Genomic DNA, 17,569 nt, shown 5'->3' with positions numbered 1-17,569 from the left:
ACTCTTGTAGATGAAGATTATTCCATGTAGCTTGATAATGGGCTCGCATATAAGTTGCAGAATAATCTTAAAAGTAGTAGTTTTACAGTAAAACTCTGTATTAGGAGCACCTTATCCACCCACTGAAATGTTAGTCACCAACTTCCAGGCTAACCTGGTCTTACTTTCATTCATTTGTCCAGGTGGTATAATCTTAAGCAGTTTTGATAGAATATTTTAGGTAGATGGGTCAAGGTCCCACCTATCGCATACATTATCATTGGTAAAACAAATTAAGTGCTTGTAACGTCTCTGAAAATTTCGGTTGTAATATTGGCTGGAGGTGATTGTCACTATTGAAATGACACCCTGACCACATGTGCAGAATGGGAAAAGGGGTTGAGGATGGATGGATAGATGACAGTGAAAGGCTACTTTACAAAGAATTACTCAGTCTCTGTCCAAGGTAATTAAATTGTCCTGGGTCCTACAAAAAAAAAAACACATTCATCTAAGGTCCTGTCCATAGGAGTTTAATAAAGTTAAATCACCTTGGTCTTCAATTTTATTAGTTTGATACATGGACAGCCTCTTAAAACATACCAATTCCTTAGCTATGTCTAGGTAATTTTTCTGCATTTGAAAGATAGACTTACGCAGTCATCTGCATAAAAAGATTTATTTGATGCTATCCTGTCACATAACTTTGTGGCTGAATTTGTGTAAGTCTTTCTGCTAAAGGCTCCGCACACAGGAGAGGAATTGGGGGAACCTTGTCTAGTCCCTTTAGAAATGGAAGAGCAGTTTTCCCCTCCTGTAAAGAGTTTAACCTTTAATAAAATCTTGTTGAAAACCTATCAGCTTAAATGTCTTCAATTGGAATACCTAGTCTGCCATGTCAAATGAGTGCTTCACATCAATGCTTACTAATAACAAAAGAAGGGAAAGATAGAAAATAATTTTCTTTTCTGGAACTTTAATAATATGTTTTACTGTATTCAGGGATTTGTATATATTGTATATAGTTTGGATTGTTTTTTTTTATTTGTTATTGAATTCTTTTATTATTATTGCATCAGTTATTATTGCATCACTATCATAATTCAATATTTAATGCATGTTACTGAAAAAAAAAAGAAAATCAAAATTTCTTTGAACAAAAAAACTTGCTAATAAAAACTCTAGTTGTATTTTAATGGCATTATCTTAACAGTATCATTTAACACTGTAACTGTCTCATATGTTTTACTAACAAAGTAGTAAAAAGTTTGTAGCTATGGTTCAAGATAGCAGTGATTCTTAGTCTTTCAAAGTAACATCATCTTTAAGAGAGAGATTGGCATAATGGTTAAGGTATTTGCCTTAGACACAAGGTGCAGGGTTTGATTCTCACATTGGTTAATTAGCTAGGCTTAAGATGGCCCACAAAGACAGCCTAGTAGTAGTCGATAAAGCTATAGTTTCAGCATAACTATTAATGTCGTTTGCTTCCAGGGTAATGGAAATTCTGTGCTTGTCAGAATATATAGTTAATTTATTTAGCAATTTCGTGTAACTTGTGTATTTTCCTTAAAAATAGGAATCCCTAAAGGAAAGTGAACTTTCTTCTTGCTATTTCCCTTATTGCCTGCTTAAGCTCTTCCCCTGTTATGTTCTGTAGGAGGAATCTGCTTTGGTCCTAGAGGAAAAAACAGAACAATCCCAGCCCAGTGAGAAATGAGTCTTGTGTCCCTATCAGTTTTGTCCTACTTCAGATGCCACTTATATAAGCTACAGTAAAGGTTATATGAAGCACTAAGAATGTTAAAGGATCCTTTATTAACCTCCCTTTATCGGGTCCTTTATATTGTATAATACTCTAAGTATATTCTGTAATGTTCTGAGGTTTGACATTGTTTTGTCATGGTCAGTCTTGTAGTTAAGAATCTTTAAAATTAAGTTATTTAAATTAAAGATATGATCAGCCACAATACTGATAACCTGGAATTAAACATTCTCAAACTACATTAAGTGCTTCTGCAGATCAGTTAAATTCTTTATTCCTTATTTAGTTTTGTATGTGATATACTTGATTTCAAACCAGATTTGTCAGTTTTCTCTTCCTGTTGAGTTTGCATTAATATCTGAAGGTCTCTCCAACCCCTTTCAAATCTGTTTACAAAAGTCTCTAAGTTGTAATTAAAATTCTGTGCCCTGGCATTAATAACTGTTGATTTTTCCAGTGCATGGGCATAACTATATTCCTTAAGCTGGCATTAAGAATTTGAGGAGAATGGGCAAGCAGAAGTTGCTGTTTAATTACAGAGCTGTTCAGTTGATAACTTTTCTCGCTTGTTGTTAAAGTCTACTCTCTCATTAGAGTAGTTAAAATCCTCTCAGAAAAAAACACACACAGTTATTTGAAATGAGTTTTACCACTGTGAAGCATTCACCATACTAATTAAAGCAATGTACCTAGCTTGAAGACCTCCCTAAACTTGGATTTCTCCCCTGGGGCATCTGTATTATTTATCCATTGAGAGTAGGATATTATATTCCCCTCCTCAAAGTGAGAATCTCTCCTGAAGATCAGTTCTGTCACACAGCAAATAAGCTTCATTCCTTGTGGAAAATGCACTCCTGTTAAGGTTATGCAGTGACCCTCCAGGTATCCTTATGCATGTCTAGTTGTCTGCTCTTCTATCTACCACTGAGAAAGGTTTTCCTTTTCTAGCTACTATTAGTATACAAATTCCACTCATACCCCCTGAATAGGAAGAAAACCGTTCATTGTACATCTTCCTTAAAAAACTGTATGCTTTAAATGCTTCTCTCCTTTAAGCTGAGTCTCCTGCATGAAAGTAAAGCTAGGCTGTAATCATTTTATATATGTAAGATCAGTGTATGCATTTGTTATTCAACTAGTTGTTAGCTGTGCAATCACCCTGTCATGCCCTCCTACAGATCTTTGGAAATCTGGCCCACAAGAAAAACATACCATATTGCATATTCTTACTCCACTGGTACTCCACTATTTTTTTTTTTACCAGCAGCCAGTACACACAAACCTAAAATAGCAGTTCTACAGTTATTAATTAAATATTGTATAGGTGTCTTGAGAGAAAAAATATGACCATAAATAAAAGTAATGCAGACTTAGTAACTCCATGACAATGGACATTTTAATTCTGCACAAAAACAGATGTGCTCTAGACTTCCAAGATGGCTGCACATTGATCAGCAGCTTGATTTCAGCTCTCAGTGTAAAAAAGGAAACTGAAAGATTGTGGGCAGTAACTCTGCAAGTTAGGGTAAATTCAGTTACAGGGCTATTAAGTACACTGCTTGGATGGATGCCAGCAAAGAAGACATTTGTAGAGTCTGAAAGAACTGCATGAACATCAGATAGTAAAGGTGAAAAGAAAACACTGACTGGGAAGAATCGTGCAGCTGTTCAGCAAAAAGTAGTCCAAGCTCCAGCTTTGGTGCAAGACATGGCTTCCAGTAATCTAGAGGGAAAAAAATCAAATGTGCTCAGAGCTGATGAAAATAAACAACACATTGAATAAATATATAGACTCAAATAATAAAAGGTTAGAAAAAAATGGAAGAAGCTTTAACATTGTAGATTTGTGGTAGTTCCAATTTGGGAGCATATGTATGTCACCTTTATGCTGTATGTTTGTGGTGGGAGTGTATGTCTGACGTACAATGCTCAGAGGTATTGCACGCTTTGGTACATTGGATGGATGTTGAGCTATCCTTGGCAGGTGATACTAGAGGTAATTAACACTGCAGTAGTGAAACAAGGGGATCTACTGTTATGGTAAGATTTTACACAACTGTACTTTCTGTTAACATTTTTGTGTTTTGATGTGTTGCTGGCAGTGTAGTAATGGCTGACTTTCCATTTAATGTCATAACAGTCCAGCATTGTTAATGCTGCAGTTTAAATGGCTTCGGTTGAATTTGCTTGTACTGTCTTTTCTCTTTCCTTAGAGTGGATGCTGGCAAAATGCATTACCACCGCAGAGTACTGGATGCGAATGGTCTTATCACACTGCAGTCTCATGTGATCCGACTTCCCAATGGAGTGCAGCAGTATACCATTCTCCTGCTTCTCAAGCGTTTTCATGTTGATAGGTAAGATTTGCATTTTCAGAGCCTTGCATGTCTGTTGTATAGTCTGTAGACATGAAGTTGTGGATGTAACAGGATATTCCTAGTTTAGTGTGAATAGCTGTAATAGCAGTACTATGCATCTGTTTATGATTTTTAAAATGTATTGCAATTATCACCAAGCACATAATATAGTAATAAGCAGAAAAAACACAAATACCAACCCTTTCTGGTAAAGAAGTCCCAGTAAAGAAAACCAAAAAATTAATCCAGCAAGACAGAGGGACTCCAAAACGGCCAGTTTCACTAAAAAAAACTTTTATTGTTGACACCACAAGTGCTTTCACAGACTAAGCTGCTTCTTCAGGTAATGTCTCTCAAACTAAAAAACTCAGTTTAAATACCATATACTACCTTCCTTAATTAATCATGCAGAAAATAGATCCAGGACTACCATGTTGTCATTTTGACCTCCCTTGTAAGCAAAATCATGAAAACACTTTCTGAATGGTTAAGCATGTGTTATCCACGTGGCATTCTTAGACTTCAAGTGATACTTCAAACTCAGTGCAATGCATCTGTTTGCAGTACTGTATGCAGTAGGTCATTGAATAACTTTAAAAGGCTTTTGTGTTGGTATTATGGCAGTAGCTTGGTGTGAAGTATTACCTGAAAGGATACTGATGTTAACAAGTGAAGTTCTCTGAGAAGAAAGTATACTTAGCAAGGGGGTGTCTCTGGGATCACAGACAAGTCTGATCCTTTACTGTGCCCTTATAATTGACTTTGCAGAAGGTCAAAAGGAAGTGTGTTTCTGCATGTGATATAAATGTATGCATCATGACTGATGCTCGGGAAAGAATAGATTAAATTCATTTTATGTGTCAGGTTTGCAAAATTATGTATCCAAGAACTGCAAGTCTAAAAAAAAAAAAAAACAAAATACAAAGTTTGAGGAGAATTCAGCATTACAGAACTCAGAAGTTCAGATAAATGTCTCTTACAGATATACAAACCAAATACATTTATAGCTACATTCCTGCTCTTGCTTAGACTAAGCCCCCCCCCCCCCAATACCTCAGATCAATTCCTCAAGTCCATGAGTTTAAGAAAGCTCTAAAAAATTACCTGTATAGTACCTGGATTTGTCACTGTAATCACCCTACTTGAATTTCTTCTCTAATTTCTTATACACTGTGGATTATCACTTTTACTCTTTTTTCCTTTTTCTATCTGTTTATTTTGTTTCTATCCTCATTTCTCTTATTTGTTCTATATTATAATTTTGCAAGTTGTCTTCTTTTTTGTACGTATAGCTTGTAGTACGTATTTCTTTATGTATTTATATGGTCTTACGTTTTGTGGAGCTTTTCTCCCTGGGCCTCCACTGAAAAAGGGCACTAGCTCAAGTGGACTAGCCCGCTTAACAAATGTCAAATAAATACATTACCAGCAACAGAAGTGGAAATAAATCTGGTTGGTTCTTTTAGTGACTGTAATAGTAATTGAACAGCATGAGAGAGCATGAGGCGAAAGTTAGTGTACTATATCACTGGGCGGATCTTATTTGATGTAGATGCCTGGAGAGAAAAACATGAAAGAACCTGCAAACCAAGGTTGTCTATGTACATAATACATTTAATAAAAAATGTACAAGTAACAGACTTTTGATATTATAGAATACAAAAATGTCTGTATCAGACAGAATAATTTACTATAATAATTATGCACGACTTGGCCATTGCCTTTCACTGTTTTGACTGGCACATCAGTAAATGTGCTTTGTGTATATATAGGATATTGTAAATGTGTCAGTAAAATGCTTCCCTGTGGCCAAAGTTCAGGTGAAGATTTTATGACATATTGAAGAAGGCATCGTATGCAAAAAAACAAGATTCTTAGATTATCCAGTCCTTCCACTTGGTATGGGACTAATCACTACCTGGAGTTGATTAACAAACAAAACTCCTTCACACAACTCAAACTTCTCCCCTGTCTTCCATAGTGCATCACATCCACGGTCTCAACTCTAATTTGCAGCCATTCACAATGGACACAATCTCTATAGCTAAGTTTCAGATAAGCAAGTCAGACTCTCAGAAATATAAGTCAGGCAACAGGTAGCATACTCACCTTTGGTGCAGATGGCTGTGGGTTCTGTTCCCACATACCAGGTAGATCTAGTGCTTATAATGCAGTGCAGCATAAGGGGTTGAGATGTTAAACCTAGTCCCCCATCTTCTTGAGTTGGTGGTAGCTCAGGTGGATGTAAAAGATCCCACTGCACCTGCCAAAAAGAGTATAAATCCTTTGTTTATATACAAAAATAACTATTTACACCATATTTATGAATTTATTTGTTTATTTACATTTGGTAACTGAGAAAGTCCGACTGGGTCAAAGACCCATTTTCATAGGAAGCCCAGGGAGAAAAGCTCCACAATGATGTAAAATCAACAGTAATAGAACAATACATTTAATGTGAATAACCTTTAAAGAAATTGAATAGATGCATAAGGTCAATAATAGGTTGATAATATACATAGTAATTTTGTTTTTTTATTTTTTTCTTAAAAAGAAAAAAACTTTTGATGGTTCTGGAAATGAAAAGATTTAGTGCTTAGCGATAATGTCAGAGAAACGAGGAAAGCAGATAGAAGTAGAAGTAAAAGTGAAAGTTAAAGTTAGGTTATTGGGGAGAAATTAGATGTGTTGCATTAAGAAATTTAAGAGGAAAAAAAGAAGTGGAAGAGGATATAGAAGAGGAAAGATGTAGGCAGGATGAGAGTGAGAGAAGAGGAAAAAAAAGTTGTAAGGAGATTAGAAGGGTGGGGAGGAAAGATGGGGAGAGGGACCAAGAAAACATAGGAAAGACGGGATTAGATGTGTGTTGTAGAGCAGAGGCAGATCAGTGTGTTGCCAAGGTCGTTTTTAGTGTCAGCTTGAACCTTTTGGTATTTTATATAGTGGTGATTGTTGTTTGGCAAGTTGTACCAGAGCTTAGCCATGGCAAAAGTGTAAAGATATTGGCCAGCTCTTTTCTTGGGCTTGCATACATAATTAGGTAGTCTATTGGGAGAACAGAGGTTTCTGGTGGGAATGTGGGTATGCAGAATAGATTTTAATTCAGGACAGCTATTGGGTTTGTATTATATTTTGTGCTATAGAACGTTGAAGGTAGTCATGATAGTGGGAGAATTCTAGTAATTTTAACTCTTTGAGAGCATTGCAGTGGTGGGTCCAGTACGATGAGCCTGTAGTAAATTTTCTAATTTTGTAAAAACAAGACTGGAGTTTGGTTTTGACTGTGTTGTGTAGATAAGTAAAGATGGGAGCACTGTAGAATAGAGATGGAGATCAGGTAGGAATTTGCAAGTCTTTTTTTGGTATTTGGATCCAAAACGTGTTTGTGTCTAAAGTGTTCCTAGTTTGCAATGGGTTTTCTTAAGTGTGTTGTATGTGTTGGTCATATGCAAGTTTGTTGTCTATTGTAATGCAGAGAAGTTTAGCACTTGTTATGATTTCAATCTTAGTTTTGTTATGGGAATAGATTTTGAATTCAGATGTGCAAGTTTTAGGTGAGAACATTAAAAGTTTAGTTTTGTTAGAATTAAGTAGTAATTGTGTGTTGTTTAGCCATAATTTTATTAATGTAAGTGCGGTCTGTATTTTTTGGAGTAGGTCTGGTATGTTGTCAGAGGAGGAGATAATAGTGGAATTGTCAGCCTATTGGATTAGTATGCTGTTGTGGCAGGTGTAGGTTATTGATTTGAATATATTAAAAAGTAAGGGTCTGACACTGGATCCCTGTGGGATTCCAGTTCTGTTAGTCCGGTATTGAGATAGACAACCTTACCACTTTACACATTGTTGCCTGTTGTGTAGGTAACTGTTAAACCATACCTTGGAGGTTGGTGTTAAGCTGATGATTCGAGCTGCTGAAGAAGTATGTTATGTGAAGCTGTGTCAAAGGTCTTTAATAAATCTAATAGTAATACAGAGGAGTGTCATTTCATCATTTTCTTTACAATCATAATAAATTTTCATCTGTTAGACCCCCACTTCTTTTTCCATAACCATTGTTTACGTAACATTGTTTCTAAAATCCATTTACCATTAAACATAATTTAATTTATTCTTTCATTCCATGTAACACACACAACATAAATTTATATCTGTTTACTTTTATTCGTATAATATCTAAATTTAATCATATCCATGTTTATTTTATGCACTACTTTTATTTATATCTTTCAAAAAATCTTCTTTACCAGGTTTTCCCCATAACTGTTTTACATTTCAAAAACACACGTTCCTTAGAATGTTTAATTTTACACATTTTTTCTTGGGTAATTTTTATGTCTTCATTTGCACACACTTTTTTTTCTCTTTTACTCTTTACCACACCCCCAATTTATCGTACTTGTATTTAAACAGTTTTAGTACTAATCTCATCTTTTTTAATTATCCACCTTAACACTTTGTAGAAATTTATTGAAACAGCATATATACCACAGGGTTAATTACCCCTAAACATCCTTCCTCTTTATTTACATACAAAACTCCTTTTTACTGTGTTTAATCTAGAACCCTATATAAATGAAAAATGTATCTACAATCATTTCTTTTGAAATGCTGTTGGCAATGTAAACACAATAAGTATGCTGTTTTTCCATCAGTACTGAATTTATCAAATAAGCCTTCTTTCCTGAATGATAATTTATATGTTCTCCACCAGCAAAGACAGATTTAAAAAAAAAAATATATATATATATATATATATATATATATATATATATATATATATATATATATATAAATAATACTGGCCCAACATCACTGTTGCACATTTTATAGAAGTATTAAACAAGTCTGATTTTTTTACAGTTTACAAAAGATGATGGGGGTCTGTCCGTGAACTTTTTAGATGTTTCATCTGGAATGGAAGATTAGTGTAAAAACCTTAGCGAGTAGCATACATAGAAAACATTTACAAACAGTTACTTACACAGTAAAAGTAGTCATCCTACATTCCAAAGGGCCAGTTTATTCATGCGAGTAGGATGACCAGTGAAGATAGTATATTTAAGAAGGAATTAGAATTCATTAGTAATATGTTTGTCAACAGCGGTTATGAAAAAAAGTGGTTAGATGAAATTGCACATGAAATAAGTCTTAGGAGACCAGATTTATATCCCCCAGTACTTAAACATGGTTTTACCAAAAATGTAGACAAGAACATTACTGATGACAGGTGGACGTTATCTTTTAACCTTGACATAACAGTAGGTAGTAAACACATTAGAAATATAATTTGGAAGAATTGGAGGATTTTTTAAGGTAATAATGAATTATACAAGGCAGTTGGTAGTGAACCTAATTTTGTACATAAAAATAGGTATAGCTTAAAGATTTTATTACAACAAGAAAATACAAAAATATTCCCAATAATTTAAATACTGAGAAAATAAAAGGGTATGTTCAAATGTGGCACATGTAAGTGGTGCTGGTATATATTACAAGGGCCATTTTTAAACACTTATACAAAAAGTCTGACGGTACCAGGACACTTTACATGTAAATGTACAGGAATAGTGTACGTCAGTGTGTGTAGTGGATGTTTAGCATTTTATGTAGGAATGAGAACTAGAACTTTGCAAGAGAGAATTGGGGAACATCAGTACACTATTAGAAATGTGACAGCAATAATATTTTATATAAGCATTCTATAGAATGCACTAATTATAAAAAGTTCCAATTTTCTATATTGGAACAAGTATATTTAGACTTGCAAAGAGGTGTTTTTAGAAATCGTATTGAACAGGGAGAGATGCATTGGCAAATTGAATTAAATGCTGATAAAAAGGTTTAAATGAGAGTGTAAATATTAAATGTTTTAAAAGATAGAAGGCTGTGTTTAAGCAAATGTGCATTTCATTGTTAATTGAATGATTGATAAATTTGTCAAAAGTGTTAATTATTTTAATGTAACCGGTATAAAAAGGGTGTGTTTTTTATTATGGTTATTCACTTATTCTGAAGTATTTGAAATGAAATAAAGGGTTGTCCGCTCAAGCTGAACTTTTTATTTTTTCCTTAGTTTATTGCTGCTTTATTCTGTTGGGCCAGTATTATTATTATTATTATTTTTGTTTATAATGGTACAAGTGCTTTTTGTGTTAGATTTTTTTTTCTTCTATTGTTTTTTCCCATTGCGTTCTACTTGCATCTTTATTCCCGAATTATATACCCAACACAAAAATTTAATTAATTTTAAAATAGATACCCATGTCTTTACTACATTACCTACACCTGCACTTTTCTCTTTATTTAAAGCCATCCTTTTTACCTCTAGACACTCATTTGTTCAAATTATATTTAGTTTTTTTTTTTTTTTTGCAGTTATTGTAATGTTCTCTGCGTATATTAATAGAACTGGAATTTGTACCCCTTCAGGTGCTAGATACACTGCCTCCTTCATTTTCTAATTTATTTCCCGTACTATCATACTCATAACTAATGCAGAGAGTGTACAACTCATTGGACATCCTTGTCTTATACTACTCTTCATATGTACCTCTTGGCTTAACCAGCCATTTAGAAGTATTTTTATTTCATTTTTAGTATACACTGACATGTACAATTTCCTAACTTTCTCACTTTTATTGTATTTTCATGATTGCCCATAAGATTTCATGTCCAGTTGTATCAAATGCCTTATTAATGTCTCCTGTCATGATTTTTGCCTCCTCTTATCTATTCATAATATCATCCACAATTTCTCTATTATTAAGAATTCTTTAGAGCCCTTCCCCTTTATACTATATATACATACTATCTTCCATAATATTTTCCATTTTAGGTTCAAATGTTTGTATCATTTTCATGAAGATTTTATAATCATTATTCAGTGCTATCGGTCTCCAGTTTAATTGTCTTCTATCTTCCTTCTTCCAAATTAATTTAAGTATTCCACTACATATGTCTTTATACATAAAACCTTCATTTAACCATTCATTCAGAATCTGTAAAAAAATTTATATTTTTTGCCAATACCTTCATGTTTTTATACATTCCATACCCTATTCCATGTGGACCTGCATCCGAAGCTGTATTTGCTTCTCCAAATACTTTATCTAGCTCATTTAAAGAAATCTCCTTTTCCGACTCTTTATTCTCTTTTTCTGTTAACTGTTTTTTGCATTCCATGTTTTTTCACTACCTTCTTTTTTCTTTAAGCATTTCTTGTACATAGTGTGCTACACTATTCATAATCTTTTCACGAGTTCTTTCTATTTCTCCTTTTACATTTTTTATTTCTCTCATTAGGCTGCAATCTTCCTTTACTAATCTGCTTAAGTAACTTAATACTACTACTCTTTTCTTTGTAAAAAAAAATAAAGTAAAATTAAAAGTAATCACTTTGATTATATAAAATACTTGTATTTTTTCTTGATTTCTTTTATATAATTCTTTTCCTTTGTCATAGTACTTTGTATCATTCACTATATTCTAAATATTCCAGTGCATTATTTGATCTTTTATATTTTTCTTTCTCCACTTTTCTTGCATCGTATTGTCACTGTAAAAAACATTTTTATATTTTTCCTTAAATATTTATTTAAAATTTCTCATAGTAATATTCTTTCCATAACTGTATTACTGATCTCTATCCTTCTTCATTCTATGCTTTCTCGGTTATCCTTTTTATTAATTTCATATTTTTATTTTTTTATTTTTTAACTTTATTTCTAGCCATATTTCAAGATCAAAAATTATTTTTCATCTACCTCACCTTCTCCTATAACTAAACCTTCTGATGCTATAAAATAATCTATTTCATTTCTATACCCCTTTTGTAAATACATGAATTTTTGTCCCAAAGTTGTAACTTGCCACATCTTATAACTTCTGACATTTTTCTTGTATCATTTCATTTTCTTTTTATTCTTGTCTCTTCAATCACCATTAAAGTCTCCTTTAATGTAAGCTTTCCCTTTCTTTATAATTAGTATAAGCATATAATGTTATAATGTTATAATTATGTATACTTGTTCTTTCCATTTTAAATCTACAGTGATTAATCTTCCCATTTTTGCTGAAGTTACATCTAATATCATTACTGTATTTCTACAGAAAACAACTATTCCAGAACATGTCTCATTTTCCAAATTCCATATTCTTTCCTCCCCATGGTTTTTCTGTTTTTAATCTTTCTTCATTTGTTAAAAAATCTTGTCTTGTAATATAATTGCATCTACATCCCATGCATTACACCACTCCAAAATCCCTATTCTTCTCACTGTATTCTTAATACTTGAGTAACACCAACACACGAACCAAGACAAAAAACAAAATAAAATCAAGCTTCCACTAGCGATGAGATGAAAAACTTGACAGCCCAATCTGTATTCTTTAACATTTTCGTTCTATTTATTCCAAAAAGAACTTAATCAGAAAAGCACCCTTGGGCAAAAGCCAGATTTAAATACCAAATCACACAAATAATTAACCAATGAAAAAGCATACTTAATTATGCCTATACTGAACATATAACTCTAGTAAATGAAGTCTACACAGTAAAAACTGAATAGTAAAACATAATAATATAATATAATAATAATGATAACTGCAAATAAATTATAATAATCTTGTCATACAAGTTTAAAATCTTTTAGCTAGTAAAAAACACTTGATATTAATAGTGTCATTTAAACCAGGCAAGCAATCAGCCTTTAGCCTGATCTGCCAAATGGCTTCTCTACATTCCAAATAGTTCTTAAAATCACCACTAAACAGTGTATCATCAACTTTTTCTAACACAGAAAAAATAAATTTCTTAAAAAAAGGACAATGTATTGAATGCTTTGCTAAAGCGTTGGACTCATCCTTTTTCTTAATAGCTGAATTGTGCTCGTAAATACGTTTGTTTAGACTACGTGCAGTCTTCCCAACATAAAAATGTTCGCATGATGCACACTGTGCTAAATAAACTATATTAGTAGATTTACAGGTGTAATGACCGTTCACTGTGATGGTCTTGTTGTTATGTTTCAAAAAAATGTTAGACATACCACTTATAAATCTACACTGTTTACATTTAGTACATGAAAAAGTACCCGAAGGTACTTCTAACATTCTATTTGTATTTGTTGTGTTTTTTGTATCCCTTTCCAAAATCATCTTGATGTTACTTACTTTTTTATATGAAAAAGTGGGACTATTCCCTATAGTCCTGGCCAAATCAAAGTTTCCTATTACTATTTTCCAATTATTACAAATTATGTTTTTAATGTCAAACATTTCATTGGTAATAGGTAAAGGAAAAGACAACCAATATTGTGTTGCTGTATTAGAGGTGTGCTGTGAGTTGACTATTTCAACAAAGTCAGAAACTTTAAGAATAGGACAGGCCTTGTTTTCTCTTAAGTTTAAAACTTCATTAATAATCAAATCCAACCAACCTACTGTGTAACCTCTGTCAAGAAAAAATTGTTTTAACTTCTTGATTTCTTGAAAAAAAGTGACATTATCACTGGTCAAACAGCTTAGTCGTATGAACTGACCTTTGACCACACCACGTTTCATGTGCATCGGATCTAGACTATCACGGTGTAAATATTGATTTACAAAAGTAGACTTCCTAAAAATACTACTTTCAATACTGTGATGTTGATCATTAATAATTAAGTTCAGATCCAAAAAATGTATATTTTTACCAAAATCACCTAACGTAAATTTCAAAAAACTAGTGGTGGTGTTGAGATCCTGAAGAAAACTAGTGAAAGTGCTGATGTCACCTTTCCATAAAAAAATCAAATCATCAATATATCTCCTGTAAAACAAAATGTTGTTGGCCATAAAATGTGTGGCCAAAAAATTGTTTTCCCAAGATATCATGACTAAGTTTGCAAAGCTAGGTGCAACTCGAGAACCCATGGCCACACCAGATGTTTGTTTGTAATAATCTCCCTCAAAAGTAAAAAAGTTGTTGTCTAATACCAGTTCCATTAAACTGCAACAAGTATACACCAGAGTATTGTCTAAATCAGTTTGTTTACTTAAATGTTCTCTCATGTATTCAATACCAACTTGTTGGTCAATACTGGTGTATAAAGATACAACATCTAAAGAGGTAAAATAAACATCCTGATCTACTATACTGATGTTTTTTTAACAACTCCAACAGGTGCCATGAGTATTGAAGGTAAAATTTGGATTTCTGAACAACTGGATTCAAAATGTCGTCAAGCCAAACAGAAATAGTTTCTGTTTTTGAACAACTAGCAGAAACTATTGGCCTAAAGGGTAGATGTTCTCCCATCTTGTGTACTTTAGGAATTCCAAATCAAGAAGCAATCTTCGGGTATTCAGTGTACAAAAAAGTGTAAACAGCAAAATCAAAGCATCCATCAGCAAATAAATCAAACAATATGGCATCCAACTTGGCAAAACTTTTAGAAATAAAATCAACATCAACTTTCCTATAACATGAAATGTCTGCAAGAAGTGTTTCCATAGCCTTACTGTATTCTGTGGAACTCATAATAACTATAGTCCCACCTTTGTCAGCCTTCATGATGCGCCAATCCTTGTTGTTGGCCATTATATGAAGAGCCTCAATTTCCCCTTCTGAAAGGTTTAACTTGTAATGTGGTGAACTAATGATATTCCTGAAATCTTGCTCACATTGTGTATTAAATACAGATAAAGTGGAATTGAGTAACGGATTATAAGTACTTTTGATTCTCGTAGACCTGTGTGTACTGTCTACCAACTTGGTATTATCAAGAATATACTTTAAATTTAATTTCCTAACATATAACTTAAAATCCACAATTAATTGTGCTAAGTTGACTCTATTGTTAGGAATAAATGAAAAGCCTTTCTTGAGAACAGAAATCATATTTGATGACAAATCAGTATCAGTCAAATTTAAAATGTTCAAACAAAATTCTAATATTTCTTCTTGCCTCTGGAGTCCTTTTTGTCCCTGAACTGTCCGTCGAAAAAGGACCTTTCACATTAGAGTCTACTACTGTCACAACAGGAGCGACAGTGTCGACCAAATCCAAATTGTTGTAATTGGTGTTGACACTGGTCCCTTGGTTGCCTTGAGAGACAACACCAGAATCATTGGTACTTGTTACTCTATTAGTGGTCTTTGAAGCCTCCTGATGTGAGTGATTGATGTTTTGCTGAAATTTTGTTATAAAAAGTTTTAACAAATAAGCCTTTTTTGCAGCATACGCTGCAATGTCTCTAAGTAGTTTGCCCTGTTTTCTTGCAATGACAGACGCCCTATGTCTTTTGACTTTTGCTTCAATACCCAAATATAAAGAAGCAAAGTCTTTAAAAGCTTCTGAAGTTCTGATATCTCTGTCCAAATTTTCTAACTGTGCCCTAAGATTGACCAATTCAGATTTGTAATGTTCAGTCAAGAGTTCCATAAATTGCAAACCAGTGTGATTAAATAAATCCACTAGTTTCTGAAATAAGGTGTCTCCCTGTGTGACACAATTCGGAAACTTCCATAGTCTTAGCCCAAAGGGAACACACTTAAGCCTTATATTCTCTTGCAAATATTGAACCTCCAAATGCAGGGAGACCAGTTTAATACTTAGTTTCTCCAGTTTAAAAATATTTTGTTACACAAATCATGAATGTCATTAGACTGACTGTCAACCAGTTCACTTACTTGTCCTCGTTGAATTTCTGTGTCGCTGATGAAAAACGGATTACAATTTTCGTCAGTGGTTAAAACGTGGATAATACCGTTTGGAAAAGTTTGTAAATTGTTATCTATACATGTATGACTACCATTCGCAGAAAGAACGCCAGACGTCTTGCTTCCTGGTAGCCCAACACTGAAACCTGTTATGCTACCATTCGGTGCTTCCTGTTTGAACACTAAAAGTGTTCCGATTCCCAAACTGACTCGTTAGGGCTTCTCGTATGGCCCCAGCGATCATACCAGACATCTGTTCTTTAAAGTCGATGCTCAGTTCAGGAACTGAGTGGGTGCTCAGATTGAGCAAAGTGTCTTGTGATTCCTCCACCGACATCTCTGAGTGGTATAGCAAAGAAACACTTGAGTAACACCAACACACAAACCAAGACAAAAAACAAAATAAAATCAAGCTTCCACTAGCGATGAGATGAAAAACAGACAGCCCAATCTGTATTCTTTAACGTTTTTGTTCTATTTATTCCAAAAAGAACTTCATCAGAAAAGCACCCTTGGGCAAAAGCCAGATTTAAATACCAAATCACACAAATAATTAACCAATGAAAAAGCATACTTAATTATGCCTATACTGAACATATAACTCTAGTAAATGAAGTCTACACAGTAAAAACTGAATAGTAAAACATAATAATATAATGGTATAATAATAATGATAACTACAAATAAATTATAATAATCTTCATTGCAAGAAAACTGGGCAAACTACGTAGAGACATTGCAGCGTATGCTGCAAAAAAGGCTTATTTGTTAAAACCTTTTATAACAAAATTTCAGAAAAACATCAATCACACACATCAGGAGGCTTCAAAGACCACTAATAGAGTAACAAGTACCAATGATTCTGGTGTTGTCTCTCAAGGCAACCAAGGGACCAGTGTCAACACCAATAACAACAATTTGGATTCTGTCGACACTGTCGCTCCTGTTGTGACAGTAGTAGACTCTAATGTGAAAGGTCCTTTTTTGACGGACAGTTCAGGGACAAAAAGGACTCCAAAGTGGTCAAACAAAATTCAGACAAGGGACAAAGGAAAGACCAGAGGCAAGAAGAAGTATTAGAATTTTGTTTGAACATTTTAAATTTGACTGATACTGATTTGTCATCAAATATGATTTCTGTTCTCAAGAAAGGCTTTTCATTTATTCCTAACAATAGAGTCAACTTAGCACAATTAATTGTGGATTTTAAGTTATATGTTAGGAAATTAAATTTCAAGTATATTCTTGATAATACCAAGTTGGTAGACAGTACACATAGGTCAATGAGAATCAAAAGTACTTATAATCCGTTACTCAATTCCACTTTATCTGTATTTAATACACAATGTGAGCAAGATTTCAGGAATATCATTAGTTCACCACATTACAAGTTAAACCTTTCAGAAGGGAAAACTGAGGCTCTTCATGTAATGGCCAACAACAAGGATTGGCGCATCATGAAGGCTGACAAAGGTGGGACTATAGTTATTATGAGTTCCACAGAATACAGTAAGGCTATGGAAACACTTCTTGTAGACATATCATGTTATAGGAAAGTTGATATTGATTTTATTTCAAAAGGTTTTGCCAAGTTGGACGCCATATTGTTTGATTTATTTGCTGATGGATGCTTTGATTTTGCTGTTTACACTTTTTTGTACACTGAATACCCGAAGATTGCTTCTTGATTTGGAATTCCTAAAGTACACAAGATGGGAGAACATCTACCCTTTAGGCCAATAGTTTCTGCTAGTTGTTCAAAAA

At 33.6% G+C, this 17,569-nt stretch overlaps 1 protein-coding gene across 1 annotated transcript in view; it reads left to right on the top strand.

Moving 5' to 3' along the window:
* GTF3C1 (general transcription factor IIIC subunit 1) overlaps positions 1-17,569 on the top strand; it is a gene marked incomplete in the record, with an annotated part of 1,808,906 nt that overhangs the window by 173,955 nt on the left and 1,617,382 nt on the right. Inside the window, 1 exon segment of the mRNA XM_044089472.1 lies at positions 3,958-4,101. Within this exon segment, the coding sequence (XP_043945407.1) occupies positions 3,958-4,101 (144 nt within the window).

Source organism: Protopterus annectens, chromosome 12.part0 (genome assembly GCF_019279795.1).
Source record: "Protopterus annectens isolate FY-2018-M chromosome 12.part0, PAN1.0, whole genome shotgun sequence".
Lineage (NCBI taxonomy): Eukaryota > Metazoa > Chordata > Ceratodontiformes > Protopteridae > Protopterus > Protopterus annectens.
Note: the sequence above shows the minus strand (reverse complement) of the source record. Positions and strands in the feature narration are given on the sequence as shown.